Source organism: Apis laboriosa, unplaced genomic scaffold (assembly GCF_014066325.1).
Source record: "Apis laboriosa isolate Shangri-la unplaced genomic scaffold, ASM1406632v1 scaffold43_cov150, whole genome shotgun sequence".
Lineage (NCBI taxonomy): Eukaryota > Metazoa > Arthropoda > Insecta > Hymenoptera > Apidae > Apis > Apis laboriosa.
This window is the reverse complement of record NW_025223292.1, coordinates 1496671-1512412: the sequence shown is the minus strand read 5'-3', so window position 1 is coordinate 1512412 and position 15742 is coordinate 1496671. Positions and strand designations below refer to the sequence as shown.

The 15742-nt window shown below is 33.8% G+C and overlaps 1 protein-coding gene and 1 long non-coding RNA gene across 18 annotated transcripts in view; one reads left to right on the top strand and one right to left on the bottom strand.

The window, feature by feature from the left end:
• Positions 1 to 15742, top strand: part of LOC122716313 (sodium channel protein para) — a 56360-nt gene that overhangs the window by 31998 nt on the left and 8620 nt on the right. The window contains exons 9-26 of one of the 17 annotated variants that reach the window (XM_043939262.1): positions 22 to 234; positions 549 to 609; positions 720 to 1029; positions 1505 to 1786; positions 3538 to 3594; positions 4624 to 5055; positions 5171 to 5264; positions 5363 to 5431; positions 7430 to 7680; positions 8052 to 8225; positions 8311 to 8661; positions 9078 to 9282; positions 10728 to 10859; positions 11055 to 11187; positions 11322 to 11446; positions 11556 to 11818; positions 11938 to 12111; positions 14904 to 15026. In XM_043939262.1, coding sequence (XP_043795197.1) covers positions 22 to 234; positions 549 to 609; positions 720 to 1029; positions 1505 to 1786; positions 3538 to 3594; positions 4624 to 5055; positions 5171 to 5264; positions 5363 to 5431; positions 7430 to 7680; positions 8052 to 8225; positions 8311 to 8661; positions 9078 to 9282; positions 10728 to 10859; positions 11055 to 11187; positions 11322 to 11446; positions 11556 to 11818; positions 11938 to 12111; positions 14904 to 15026 — 3449 coding nt within the window. Of the gene's footprint in view, positions 1 to 21; positions 235 to 548; positions 610 to 719; positions 1030 to 1504; positions 1787 to 3537; positions 3595 to 4623; positions 5056 to 5170; positions 5265 to 5362; positions 5432 to 7402; positions 7681 to 8051; positions 8226 to 8310; positions 8662 to 9077; positions 9313 to 10727; positions 10860 to 11054; positions 11188 to 11321; positions 11447 to 11555; positions 11819 to 11937; positions 12112 to 12798; positions 12922 to 14903; positions 15027 to 15742 lie in introns of all 17 variants that reach the window. The other 16 variants (XM_043939259.1, XM_043939264.1, XM_043939260.1 and 13 more) reach the window with 16 other exon arrangements.
• LOC122716315 lies at positions 11615 to 14351 on the bottom strand. Its single transcript, XR_006346999.1, has 4 exons — positions 14114 to 14351; positions 13891 to 14010; positions 12590 to 12716; positions 11615 to 11752 (listed from the first exon to the last, which is right to left on the bottom strand). It is a non-coding gene; the product is annotated as an uncharacterized LOC122716315 (long non-coding RNA).

Here is a 15742-nt window from a genome sequence, read left to right as displayed (position 1 = left end):
CTTTTTTGTTTCGTTCGCCAGGTCTGAAAACCATTGTCGGCGCTGTGATAGAATCCGTGAAGAACCTGCGCGATGTGATAATCTTGACGATGTTCTCTCTTTCCGTCTTTGCGCTGATGGGCCTCCAGATTTACATGGGGGTGCTCACGCAAAAGTGTATAAAGAACTTTCCCGAGGACGGCTCCTGGGGCAATCTGACCGATGAAAACTGGGAGCGATTCGTTAGTAATGAAAGTACGTAGTTTATTATTCCTTGACGTGTTTTCGTTGCTGAAAAGTTTCAGCTCAGAAACGAAGCCTTTTTCCTTGGAACCTTGAAAAAATATTTCAAACTTTATTCCCTACTTTATTTCCCTTCGAATGAAGGTTCTTCTATAAATAAAGAATAATATATAATGAAATGAAATTATTTACATTAAATAAATTATCCGTTATTTAATTTAAACAATCGAAATCTTAAAATTTTGAATTGAAGAGCTTTCATTTTTTTCCCATCAAATAAAAAAATTTCAAAACTAATTAAAATTGAAATTGATTATTTTATTTAGCTAATTGGTACGTGGACGAGGCGAAAAACATGCCTTTGTGTGGAAATTCATCTGGAGCAGGGTAATTTATCTCGTTTTTTTTTCTTATATATAGTATATATATATATACAAATTCTTGTTACTATTCATCATAAATCATTGGATTTAATGGATACAATTTGTTGAATACAGGCAGTGCCTTCCTGGTTACACGTGTTTACAAGGATACGGTGAAAATCCGAATTACGGTTACACGAGTTTCGACACCTTCGGCTGGGCTTTATTATCCGCCTTTCGTCTGATGACGCAAGATTATTGGGAAAATCTGTACCAGTTAGTGCTTAGATCGGCCGGTCCATGGCATATGTTGTTCTTCATCGTGATCATTTTTCTTGGCTCCTTTTATCTCGTCAACTTGATTCTTGCTATTGTCGCGATGTCTTACGATGAATTGCAGAAGAAAGCTGAGGAAGAGGAAGCAGCCGAGGAGGAAGCTATAAGAGTACGTATTTGTAAAATTAAAATTTGCCTAGAAAAAAAAGTATTTGCACATACCATTCATGTTCCAATAAAACAGATCATTTTTACAATCATTTGAAGATATTAAATGATAACAAATATAATATACTTGGATCTAATTACAATAGTCAACTGTTAAATTATCTCATCAATTCTTTTTCCGGAGGAGACGTATTTTTAGAAACTCAAGATACAAACATCATAAAACAAAATGCAAATACTTTTCTCTATCTTAGAAATTTTTTTGCCGCAAAGTTCAACAAAGTCGAGAAAAAAGACAAAGTAAAAATTCTCAGAATCTAACCTATCTTTGATTAACGAGTTTCAATCCAAATCCTACAATTATTATGTTACAATACAACTGTGTGCAAATACTTACATTAAAGTATTACAAAAAACTAACGAAAACAAACTAACATTAATAGAGATTTAATATATTTTAATGGAATATACGACAGGAAGCTGAGGAAGCGGCCCTGGCAAAGGAGACCAAATTAGCGGCACAAGCGGCAGCCCGAGAGGCGGCAGCACATGCGGTGGTGACCGCCGCTGACCAGATAGTCAAATCTCCATCAGACTTCTCGTGTCACAGCTACGAATTGTTCGTTGGTCAAGAGAAAGGGAACGACGATAACAACAAGGAGAGGATGAGCATACGTTCGATCGAATCGGTCAGCGAGCACAGAGTGAAACAGATCAACAATCACACGACCACCACTAAAGTGCGAAAAGTCAGCGCCGTAAGTGTCTGACTGGCCGATGTGTCTCTCTCTTTTGTACCATCGATTTATCCTCCTTTGACGTAATGTACTCTCTTTTTGCCTCCTGTTACAATCGAACTTGTCCCCCTTGACCTCGCTTCTACGAGAGCGATTCACGCGAGGCTGTTCGATCTCGACTCGACTCGTCGATGAAACATTGAAATAATACTTTTTTTTTATTTTTTCGTGTCCTTCCACTATCGTATTTTGACTATATTCTATGGTGCACAGAGCTGTCCATAGGACATTACATAATCCTCTGCCAATTTTATTTGAAAATTGTTTAGTATACTAGCTATTAGAGTACTTATAGAGTAACGATCAATATTTAAGAGGAAAATTTATCATCACAAAAGGAAATATAAATATTCTAAGAAAGTTAATGATAATTATTATAGCTTAAGGAAACATTTTTAAAAAATTTATTAAGAAATGAAACATGGAGGAATATTAATGTGGACAACTCTGTTCTATCCATTTATGCACTATGGTGTTTTGCGAGCCGTTTCAAGGACAGGGATGGCGTAGATTCAGATTTTTGTTGAGCGTTCGTCAACCTATAACGAATAAACTGAACAGGATGATGGATTTGTTGACGGTGTGTTGATGGCAGTTTAGGGAAGTGAAGACGAAATGTCTTGAAAAGGATAGATAGGTTGATGAATTCTGATCAGGAAACGTTCCACTTAGGCTCAAGTTAGCGTTGAAAGCGACGAGTCGAGCCCCTTCATAAAAGTCTATCGCTCTGTAGCATGCTTGTCGTATTGTAATCGATTGTTAAATAATGATCAATTTGGTACTTCGTTAGGACGCTTATTGAACTCCTTGCTTTCGTTGCGTTGAATTTTCTTCATCGATTCTTTCTTGGTTTCGAATGGCGTATAATGATTTTTGACAGCGTGCATTCCTTTTGGTTTTCCATCATCGATCTGGACTTACTCGCGGACGCGTCTAAACACAGTGTTTTAAATAGGATCGATATCGAAATTGTCGAAATAAAAAAGAAAAGAACATTTCATTCTGTGCCGTTTTGCATGGTAACGCATGTGTGTAGTAGAGAATGGAGATACGAATTTTCGGTTCATAAATAGGAACATTGATCTTGAGTCAAGTAAAGAAACCGAAAGTTATTTTTTCAACACAGTCAAAGTTATATAAAAATGCCACTGCGGGAATTATTCTAAGAAGATTGATAAGTTTCTACTTATGTTATAATTTTCATTTTCTGTTATACGTTTAATGATAATAAAAATTAATTAGAGATTTCCAAAATGTAAGATTATATCTTTAAAAAGTGATTCTGTGTCATAACAAATTCACGTTTTAAAGATACATACCATACTCAGAAATCTCTAATAATTCATACTTAAAGGATGTAAAGAAAGATCAAAGAAAGATCTATCAAATCATGTTTATTACACGACGTACAAGTGATAAAAGATATCGCGGATCTTCGTGTCTCCCTTACTTCCGTTTTAAAGACATTTGATCAACATCGTTTTACCCTAATTTGCGAAGACAGTTGTATCATTATATCTCTGCGTGTGTTAACATCATGCTCTATCTCTCTATCTCTATCTCTATCTCTCTGTCACTTCTTTTGTGTATGTAACGCTTTTGCAAGTATTTATATAAACATATTATCCGTATCGAGTGCCTCCTTGGTGTACATATTAGACAACGTTACGAGCCGTTTGGTAGGAGATATCTTTTCTTGTTTTTTTCTTAAGGTCTCTCGCGCCGCTAATGGCCAGTTTACTTATGCCTACCAGGAAAGCCTGCGGAAGGTATGTGTGTCACAACGTGTCTGTCACCGCCGACCGTACGTACTACAATAGATGTACAGGATCCATGATCCAAAATTTCATGTCGATCAAAACACCATCGATTGTCCAAGGTTTCACGCGTTCCAAACGTTTCTCGTCGAAACGCCAATCTCGTTGCCATTAGAGGACCATTACGCACAATCATTCAAAGATGCTTGAAGATTCGATGGACCAAGAGCGCGATACAAGGGAATATATTTTTATCATTTCGCATTTCATTTCGTGAAATCACTTCGCAAGTATGTGCCACTTCCCGATGAAAAAACAACATCAATATCTTGATATACTTTGCTCCAAAGATTGCTTTAAGAATTGATTTCACTCGAGATGCAAGATATATTCTTCCACGAAACGAAACGCCCCAAAATCCACAGAATCTCCAACATCCTTGTTGCTAAAAATACCGTATATCGAATTATCTCAATCTTTAGAACCATCTCGCAACTCAGAAAAGATCTCTCATCAGTTCATATAAGTTCAAAAAATCCCATATAAGTAAACGTACAAATTTTGAGCTTCACGTAGCCTCCAAACTCTCAAGAAAACCGCAGAATTATGCACAAAAAAAAAAAAAAAGAAAAAAGAAAGAAAGACACGAGTTATCGAAATCCAAGCCTGTCATCAGGACCTCCCTCTCTATTGACTATATACAGGTTCCATCGATGAAGTAATTGAAGAAATGACACGACACGCGAAGCGGTGCGAAGCTAGCTCGAAGAAGGAAGATTCATTATAGTCGAATATAGGCAAATATATATATATATATATATACATATATACACATATATAGGGTGTGTCTCGAGGGTGTTGATTAAACGTATTGGAATGAAAAAAAAAAAGGAAGAAAAAAAAAAAAAGAGAAAAGGTGGAAGAACCTCGCCCCATTCCCCTTTAAACCGCCCCCTTTAAACCGTCCACTCGCTTTTCGAGAGAGGCTCGAGAGAGAACGGTGAGAGAGAAAAGCGGTGGTCCGCTTTGTTGTAATTTCAGGCGAGCCTTAGTCTGCCTGGCTCACCGTTCAATCTTCGCCGGAGCAGCCGCGGTAGCCATCAGTTCACGATCAGAAATGGCAGGGGCCGTTTCGTCGGGCCGCCCGGCGGTGACCGGAAGCCGTTGGTGCTGTCCACGTTCCTCGACGCCCAGGAACACCTCCCGTACGCGGATGACTCGAACGCGGTCACGCCTATGTCCGAGGAGAACGGCACGATCGTTGTGCCCGTCTACTACGCGAATCTTGGGTCCAGGCATTCTTCGTACACGTCGCACGCTTCACGCTTGTCGTACACGTCTCACGGCGATCTGATCGGCGGCATAGCGAACGCGGGGAAACCGATGACCAAGGAGAGCCAGTTGAAGATCAGATCTGTCAGGCCGCCGTCTGTCAATGGACATATCACGGATAATAATCAGAAGTACCATTACGTGAGTAAAAAGAAAAAAAGAAAAAAAATTGGATCTCGTGAGGTGATCTCGCATTTAAATGTATAAATGTTAAGGGATTTAATGTTTTTTTTTTTTCTTCTTCCCCCTTCTTAAGGAGGGTGATCTGGAAGATCCCATGGGCAAGGCAAAGCAACAAGACAATCCGTTTATAGAGCCTTCTCAACAACATGCCGTGGTTGATATGAAAGGTAAATTTTATATTACTTGTTGTTGGTGGAGGGATCGTTTTTTATTGATATTTTTGATATTTTTCTTAAAACTGTTGTTTTCTTGTTTCTCTTTGCAGACGTGATGGTGTTGAACGATATCATAGAACAGGCAGCGGGACGACAGAGCAGAACTCCGGAGCAAGGAGGTAATGTCGAACGTTCAACTCTTTCGCTCATGTTACTTTTTTTCTTACAGTTTTCTATCACCCTTTATCACAGATGTGTATCTCTTGTGTGATGAGCATCCTATCATTTTGATGTACACCGTTGTTGAAACTCTTGTACAGTTTTCTCCATTGATATTCAGTGCTGAAGATTTTTGTCTGAGCGCCTTGTACATAGTAGACCGATTCCTATATATACGTATATACAGTCTATCTCTCTTTCTCTCTCTATCTCTCTGTCTCTTTTTTTTTTCTATTGTTTAATTTCAAAGTCTCGTTTAAACTCGATCGAAAATTATTTCCATTTTATTCCGTTATTGGTTAATACCGATATTGTACTACAGTGCATGGTACGATTCCTGTTGGTCCCAATAAGTTTCATTTTTATTATTATTGTATAAAAAGAAAGAAAGAAACGAGAAATATGAAAGTTATAGTGTAAAGCAAAATAAGGATAATTATATAATTGTAGACATAATTTTCAAATCAAAATATAATAAGTAAATTCATCGAATAATTGCAGTGCATAAGCCCTCGAACTCTTGGATGGATAATGAAACGAAATGAATTAAAGTAAAACAATTTTGTAACGGTGTCTTTTGGGGAAACAGAGTTTGTTTCCTGATATATACGACACAGATTAACATCCTCGCTGCAGCTGCACGATCTTGGTCGCTTCGTGCCTGGATTTCGCCTTCTCCTCGTTTGATCACCGACGTACACTGCAGCGAAAATTTTCATTTTCATAGTCTTTATTCGCGATGGCACTCCGCTTCGAGGGCACCTCCGCGTTTGCCTGCGTTTGCACAATAACAAAGTAGAATCGTGAAGCTTTTTCCGACCGGTGATTTATTATTGTCATTCACCAATTTTCATTCAATGCTCTAGAAAGTGCGATTAGAGCTTCTAATACTGATGTTATAGCGAGAACACCAAGCAACATTGTCTCAAGCACTTTGACTTACTATTAGGTTGCTGCAATAACTAGTAATAGCAACGATTCGAAGAATTAGATCGATTATTATTTTGTCACATTTATCCTTTTAATTTATTATTAATATCTTTCACTCTTATTATTTGTGATCATTTTATTTGATAGTTGATTTTGTTGATATTTTATTTGTCACGGTTCATTATTTTATTCCCAATAATCTAATTTTCCATTTTTTATCCACAAGTGGTCGAATGAAGGTTTTATTAAAATTATCATAAAAAAGAGAGATCAATAAGTTAAACTAAATAATCTTAAAATTAGAAGATTTAATTTCTAAATGAGTATAAATTTTCTTTAAAAAAATTCTTTACAGCATGTTTCTTTCATTTCTCCCTTTTGAAAATTCAATTTGCCCCATTTTAACCAGTACCATGTTCCACCAGTTGAGGATTAATTGCATTCTGAATGTCCACGATTTTTATTTATTCCTCATAGCCGAACTATAAATTTGTTCTTTACCCTCTTTTTTTTTCTGCAAGCTACCCACTTGTCGCACTCTTATTCCTCCTTTTGCAGCTTCGATTTTTTTTTTTAATGTCCCTGCACAGCTTTTAGGCTGCGCGTGTTCTTGTTAGTCGCGTTGCACATTCACGTGCAAATGCATTGAATGCACCATTTATGATTTCTTTTTTTTTTTTTTCATTTCTTTCGCTTTCACGTAGCTCTGTACAATTCCTTCAAGATTGTNTCTCTCTCTCTCTCTCTCTCTCTCTCTCTCTCTCTCTCTCTCTCTCTCTCTCTCTCTCTCTCTATTTTTAGTTTCGTTTTGCTATGGTACATACCTCTGCTTGTCTTCTTGTTTTTTAATAATCTGTGGTCTGATGAGTTAAAAAAAAGAGAGAAAAAAAAAAAAGACAATGGAATGTATAAAGGAAAATTGTGCAAGCTTGATAAAGAACGAGAAAACCTCTTTCCCCAAAAAGAGTGGTGCCAGACAAAATTACTAACACGCGTTACAGTTTCTTCGACCTATTACTTTCCGACAGACGACGATGAAGAAGGGCCGACATTTAAGGACAAATTATTGACCGCGGTGCTACGTTGCATCGATATCTTCTGCGTGTGGGACTGTTGCTGGTTGTGGCTTGAGTTTCAAAAATACGTGGCTCTTTTGGTGTTCGATCCATTCGTAGAATTGTTCATCACCCTTTGTATCGTCGTCAACACACTATTCATGGCACTTGATCATCATGATATGGACAAGGATATGGAAAGGGTGCTCAAGACAGGAAATTATGTAAGTTTTAATAGGTTTGTCAAATATATTACAAAAAATTTTTATCGAGTTGGAAAAAATTGTATGTTGAAAAGTAATGTTTGCAAACTTTGCAGTGTAAACAGTTTATAAATATTTTAATGCAAAACATTTGTAAACACGAAGATAAAGTAAACTTTATAAATTGTGAAAAATTGCAAACAATAATACAAATTATACAGTGTAAATTTACAAATATTTTAGCGCAAGGTTTTGAGAACTTTTTCTTTCATGCATTTAAGAATCGATTTTTTCTCTCTCCTCTCTCCTCTCTCTTTCTCTCTCTCTCTCTCTCTATCTATCTCTATCATTTTCTCAAATAATAGATACTAATATATTTATTTAAATTCTAGTTCTTCACGGCAACATTCGGTATCGAGGCAACGTTGAAGCTGATAGCAATGAGTCCGAAATTTTACTTTCAAGAAGGATGGAATATTTTCGACTTCATTATCGTCGCTCTTTCGCTTCTGGAGTTAGGATTAGAAGGTGTACAAGGTCTTTCCGTGTTACGATCGTTCAGATTGGTAAGATTATCCTTTCATATATATATATATATATATTTTTATTTTTACTTTCAATTAAAAAATTATTTTAAAACAATCTTTCCAGTTAAGAGTGTTCAAATTGGCAAAGTCGTGGCCTACGTTGAATCTGTTAATTTCCATCATGGGTAGAACAGTAGGCGCCCTGGGTAATCTGACGTTCGTGTTGTGCATCATTATCTTCATTTTCGCCGTGATGGGTATGCAATTGTTCGGCAAGAACTACACTGACAACGTAGATCGATTTCCGGATGGTGATCTACCAAGATGGAATTTCACCGACTTTATGCATTCGTTCATGATCGTCTTTCGCGTACTCTGTGGAGAATGGATCGAGTCTATGTGGGATTGTATGCTTGTGGGCGACGTTTCTTGCATACCATTCTTTCTGGCCACTGTCGTCATCGGTAATCTGGTTGTAAGTATGACTTGACGACTCTCTAATTGGTACTAAATTGCAGCTTACGTAAAGTTTGCCTATTAACTAATTTTCTGTTTTCATTATATATTCATCGTATCGAATAAAGATTCAATGTTAAAGTTTATTTTCAAGTATAATATATAATCATCATTTATGATTTTGAGTTTGATCATTTTTTAGTTCTCAGGTATGTATTTTTTTCCATTTAAAGAATTAACTCCTAAGTTCATAATTTATTTCTAAAAGAGATTAAATTCCTTCTTTTTTTTTTTTCCCCCCCCCCAAAACTATAATTTTTCTAAACTTCTGATAAATTATCTGATAAATCTTATTAATCTTTATTTTTATTTTAATTAAAAGGAGAGCAAATGAACCAAATGAAAAAAAAAAGAAATTTGATGTGCAACGAACAGGTGCTGAATCTCTTCTTGGCTTTGTTGCTGAGCAACTTCGGCTCGTCGAATCTATCGGCGCCGACCGCAGACAACGATACGAACAAGATCGCGGAAGCGATCGATCGAATAGCACGATTCGTTAAGTGGATCAAGCGAAATGTCCTTTATCTTGCTAAAATGATGCGAGCCAAACTCACCAATCAGATATCCGATCAGGCGCCAGGTGAGGGACCGTCCAACAGTTGGAAAGAAGGTTTATATCCAATCAGATCGCTTGCTGTGTGCGCTGTGTAGTTCGTGGCACTGTTTTTCAGTTTCTGCTTTTCACTTTTTTCAAAGAAAAAAAGAAAAAACAATTTTTTTTCTTTCTTTTTACGTTCACTTATTTCGCTGCCAGTCGACGAAAGGAAATTTAATAAATCTCACTGATAGATTGAAAATTTACAAGGAGAAACAGCGCGATACACCATAGTTAGCAAGATCAATCCTTTTCTTTTTTAATACTCAATTGATCTTATTTAGATTTGATGCTTTTTATTATGAATTCCTGTTTCTTTTTTCTTTTTTTTTTATTTATTCATGTAAAATCAGAAAACTGTTGACTGGTGTCACTTTTTTCTTTTTCTTTCTTTCTTTCTTTCTTTTTTTTTTTTTTTGATCTTTTTTATGCAGACATTTTAATAGGTTCGCTATTTTACTGTTTTTTCAATGAGATCAAAGATTAATAGAAAGAGAGTAAAGAGGGGAAAGAAAGATAGGGATAGATTAATTTTTGCTTCGCTGATTAGCCTGGCAGTTATACGTTGCTTTGCCTATTATTTTCACGTTGGAGGAAATAAACGTTTCGTCTTCCGGTAAAATAAAGAACGCTTCGATATTATCGAATATGATCGAATAGTAGATTTTGGAGTATCGCGCGATACATCTGGATTGATCAGATTTTTGAAAATTTTAAAAATAAAAAAAAAAAAATCTTGATTAATCGTCGTGATATGTATGTAAAGAATTTTTTAAATTTCGAAGTGAATTTCAATTGTAATGTAATATTTCGTGTATATACTGGATGTCTGTAAAATAACATCCTGTATATAATACTCGTGTACAACGAAAATTATATTATAATGTACGCAATTTAATTGCTCGTAAATTTTGCATTATTTTTTCAAGCAAAAGTTTCATATTTTCTTCTTTTTTACAACTTCTGCTTATTATTAATATTTTGCAAACAAAGGAAGAGAAAAATTACACCTTCTTCGATTCTGACCTAACATTATTAAGTATTAAGTTAAACATACAATGTAATCCATCATGTATCGCGTATAAAACTAGTCACACTTGTCACCGTCGTTTAATCATAGTTTTTTAATAGAACAATATCATAACGATTACACGAATATACTGCATGAACGACAATACAAAAAAATTACAATTAAATAATAATAAAAAAAAAAAAGAACAAGAGAAGAATAGAAAAAAAATTAAATTCAACAATACAACATTTATTTATTTTTTTGTTAAATATGTCGTGTTTAAAAATGAAAGATTAATTTTTTAAAGAGTTTCCGGTTACTCGATGAATACCACAACAGTTATTCTGTTCCATACAGATATACTTTTGACAAAATTATTCTGATAAGGGCGGGTTAGAGATTTTGTATGACTGTGCAGATGGAATTGATCGCGATGGGGACCTAGATCTTGCAGATGGCGAACTCGATGCGTATAGAGACAAGAAGAGTGCCAAGGAGCTGAACCAATTAGAAGTTGCTATTGGGGATGGAATGGAATTTACGATTCATGGTAAGATCGAGAAACGTTCCATTTCCATATCTCTTATCTTCATCCAGATTTTTGAGTTTTTAACAAACTGAGTATCATCGGTTATTTTAATTTTATTTTATTTTTGAAGATATAATTTAGAAAAAAAAAATGTAACAGCATCTATTGTTTTATCGATAATCAAATGAGAATGTTTCTTTCTTTTTTTTTTCGAAGGAGACCTAAAGAATAAATTGAAGAAGGGTAAATTGTGCATGAACAACAGCAAAGTTATAGCAAATTCGATAAATCATCGTGACTACAGGCTGGATAATGATTATATTAATCAAAATGAGGATGATACCATCAGGTGATTATCTTTTTGAGTTTTATGGAGTTTTTTTGAATTATTATCGAAGATTATTATTATTTTTTTTTTTTTAATGGAAAATTATATAAGTTTCCTTTCTGTTTTATTTTATTTTTTATTTGGTATTTGTGCAGTAATAAATCATATGGCAGCCATAAAAATAGGGCGTTCAAGGACGAAAGTCATAAGGGGAGCATGGATTCATTGGATGGAGAAGAAAAGAAGGATGCGAGCAAAGAAGATTTAGAACAAGAAGAAGGTAAATAATTGTTGTAGTGAAATTAAAATTTAATTTTAAATTTGCAAATAAAATTATAAAAAAGAAAAGGCACAAATTATTAGAAACAAAAATTAATTGTATTTTTAAGATCTTGGCGAAGAAGGAGAGGAAGGAGAAGGTGTCATAGGCGATGCGATTATCCAAGCAGAAGAAGATCCCATCGAATCCGATTATCCAGCTGATTGTTGCCCAGAAAATTGTTACAAGAAGTTCCCATTCTTGGCTGGCGATGACGACGCACCGTTTTGGCAAGGTTGGGCGAATTTGAGACTGAAGACCTTCCAACTAATTGAGAACAAGTATTTTGAGACTGCCGTCATTTTGATGATTCTTTTGAGTAGTATGGCTCTCGTAAGTATATCGAATATTTTTCATCAATCTTTATTATTCTCATTATTATTTTTTTTGTTTACTTTATAAGTTTTATTGTTATATGAATGATTTTAAAAATGTAATCGTATGATGTTCAGGCCTTGGAAGATGTGCATCTTCAACAACGACCCATTCTGCAAGATATCTTGTACTACATGGACCGAATATTTACTGTGATTTTTTTCATCGAAATGTTAATCAAATGGTTGGCTCTTGGCTTCAAAAAATATTTCACGAACGCTTGGTGCTGGCTTGATTTTATCATTGTCATGGTAAGTTATATTTCTTCAATATATTTTATATTTCACATAATTTTATGATCTAAATGTGTGTAATCCTTTTTTGAAAAAAATTTAAAAAAAAAAAGTACTAGAAGGCATTGATCAAAAAATAAAATAAACGATTACTCACATGAAGAATCTTAAATTATTTTTAAAAAATAAAAAACATTTTTAATTTATTTTTAATAATAAAAAAATATGTATAATTCATATTTTTTATAAATTGTCTCTAATTTATTTAATAATTTAGATCATACTGCAGTTAAACTTCGTTTACTCCTAGAAACAAGCTTACAATAAAATTCAGCAGTATCTTATACGAAGTCTATCACATCCTAAATCATTTTTTCAACTTTGTATAAGATTTCAAAATGATCGAATCTCAATCCAGAAAAAAAAATCTAAAATATTTTAATTCCATTTTAAGAAATTAAAAATTTTGTAAACTTGTTGCAAAAAAAAATCTTACTTTCAAGTTTCTTTGAGTGACGATGTGTTTCCTCCACTTTCTTCTTCTTCTTCTCTCAACCACCCAAAAAATATCTATTCGAATAACGGAAGAGCGCAACGTGGAATCACTCCCTCGTGGTGGATCACTGTGTATTACAATCGTCTACGTTTAATAATCATGTGTTATGTATCACGTTCCATCTGATCGATATTTGATGATGATGATAGCTTTCACTGATCAACTTGGGCGCAATCTGGGCAGGCGCCGCAGACATCCCGGCCTTCCGTTCCATGAGAACACTGAGGGCCTTGAGGCCTTTACGAGCTGTGTCACGATGGGAGGGCATGAGAGTAAGTCATCGGTCAACGAGAAGCAACAAAGAAAACCGATAAAGATCGGCCTGATCCGGTGATGTGACCATCTTTGTCCAATCTTTGCAAATTTGACGGATTAAACGATCATAACAAACTTATTAAAATTAAAATATTATTCAATATTATAATTTTTTTCTTTAGAATTTTCTAATTTAAAAAAAAAAAATCATTTTTATAATATCAAGGAAATATATTTCATATTAAATCATGGTGATATTTTTAAAATTTATTCTTCTGATCTTCAATCCGTTATGTTTGAATCAGGACTTTGGTTTTTCGACAAGTTGATATGAGAAAAAAAAAATAAATAAAAAAAAGAGAAGGGAACGATAAGTAAAAACCGAGGGAAAAATAAAGAGAGGATATGATCGCTACAATGGTTGTAGCCTTGTACTCTATGGTGTGCTTTCCAGTGTACAGAGTTACACTGGTGTCTCTACTTAATGTCTGCACTGATATTGAAGTTTTTGTCGTACTAGCTATTGCCGATGTACGCCTTTCCTAACAGTCTTTTTTAGCACAGTGATCGTTGTGCAAAATACAGTGTATCTATATACATATGAACTATATATATATATACATTATATATATACATATTATATTGCTTTGTGTGTACTGTACAATCTTCCTTATGTGTTAATGTACGCGTGTATACTACAATACTATATTATGCGCGTGTAATTTGGAATTTTGATCATCAGGTTTTTGATTTTTTAACAATGCAACGCATTATGGTATCATTTTCTTCAATATATCTTTGTGAAGAATTGGCAAGAAATATAATATTTTAAAATATAAAATAATATATAGGAAATAATTTATTAATTTTAAAAAATTAAAAGAAGAAATTTCATAAGTTAAAATTCTCAACAATTCTAATTAATAAATTATTGAACAAAAGAAAATTGATACTTAATGTCGTTATTGCAAATACATATGACGAACCTTTTCATCTGTTTCAGGATGGAGCTGATTATTATGCTCGTAACTAATAATAACTCTCATCAATTCATTCATTGCTCTCTGCATTGTCGATCGTATTCACTTGATTGCGTACAATGAAATCTAGAAAAATTCATATGTAAATTAAACTCAATGAATTAACTTTTTAAATAATTTTGATATTACTTTAAAAAATAATTGTGCGCAAATAAGTGTGACACTATACCCATTCTCTGTGAACTGCTACTTGTGCCATATCTGGTTTCTATCAGTGTCTTCGTCCCCCTGCTCTGGATATTTGTTGTATCTAATAATGTGTATCATACACTATTTAAATGGAACGATCTCTACAGATGGGACGGACTCCTGCATTATTTTAAATCCGCTTCAATGGTCTCCTCGATCCATCCATGGGCAATCGAGAAAAAAAAATGAAATGAAATGAATTGACGCGTCGACCGTCAACCATAACCTCTATTTTTCTTCTACCTTCTAATCTCTTTTCTATCTTTTTATCAAATTGTCCCAAAAGTTTTTTTCATCGTCAAATAGAATAAAATTTAATGATTCTTTATAAGAAAAATTTTTTATAAATAAATCAAAACTTTAGAAGAATAGAATAGTAAAAATTTCAAGAATATGGAACTCTCTGACTAATCTAAGTATACGATATAAATTTTATGATACATAAAATTTTATAACTAATAAAATATCACAATATAAGATGTATAAGTATGATCTATTTCTATTTTAAAAAAGAAATCGTAAAAATTCCACAAAAATAGAAGGAAGACTGTTGGGATAACCTGATATTTCTCTATCTATCTCTGTTTCTTTCTATCTCTTTTTCTCTTTCTCTTAGAATTCTAGTATTTGATAGTTCGGAAATGATTATATGATTATGATGATTATGATTATGATGATGATTATGATGATGATGATGATGATGAATTCGTATCGCGAGTAGCCTGTCTGTCTACCTGTTGCTGTGATCCGCTCTCGTTTCTCGCTCGCAGGTGTCACTCATTAACTTCGTAGCGTCGCTCTGTGGCGCTGGCGGGATCCAAGCCTTCAAAACAATGAGGACCCTAAGGGCCCTAAGGCCACTCAGGGCGATGTCTAGAATGCAGGGAATGCGGGTATGTAGCCCACAGTCTCAGCAGACCTTGCCGATTACTTTTTTATTATGTTCCCAAAAGAATCGATCATTATTCTTTATATTGGGCGAATCGAGGCATTGAGTTGGGCATATGTTTTTGGAAAAGTTTTCGAAAATTTTTAAACAAGTAGTTCTAGACATAGTAGTATTAGTGAATCATAGTGGTAGATGATAGAACGATAAATAATCGATCTAGAACTATTTGATTGGAAATTTGTTTAAAAAAAAGTGGATATTTATTAATTATTATTTAAAATTTAGAATTAATATTCGAAACTTTTCATCATACATTTTTTAAAATTATTCTTTTTTAAAATTGAATTACATTTTGATAATGTATCTATGAAATTAGGATTATATATAATTGATAGGTTATATAATAGTAGTGTATAATAAACCTTCTATTTATAGTATTTCAACTTTCTATATTTATTTTTTAGAAAAACATAAATATTAGATAATTGATAAATGGAATAAATAAAATCATTATTAAATAATGCCTAACTCTATTGATAATTTTCGATTCGTTACATATAATTGATAATTTTCAGATTTTCAATTTAGATTTTTTCGGTGCCGTCGAACTATCTTTCGATTACGAACAATTAAAATGATTAATTATTCGAATAATAATATCAATCTCGATATTGTCAAAATCTTTATAAAAAAATAAATAAATAAAATAAATTTAATAAC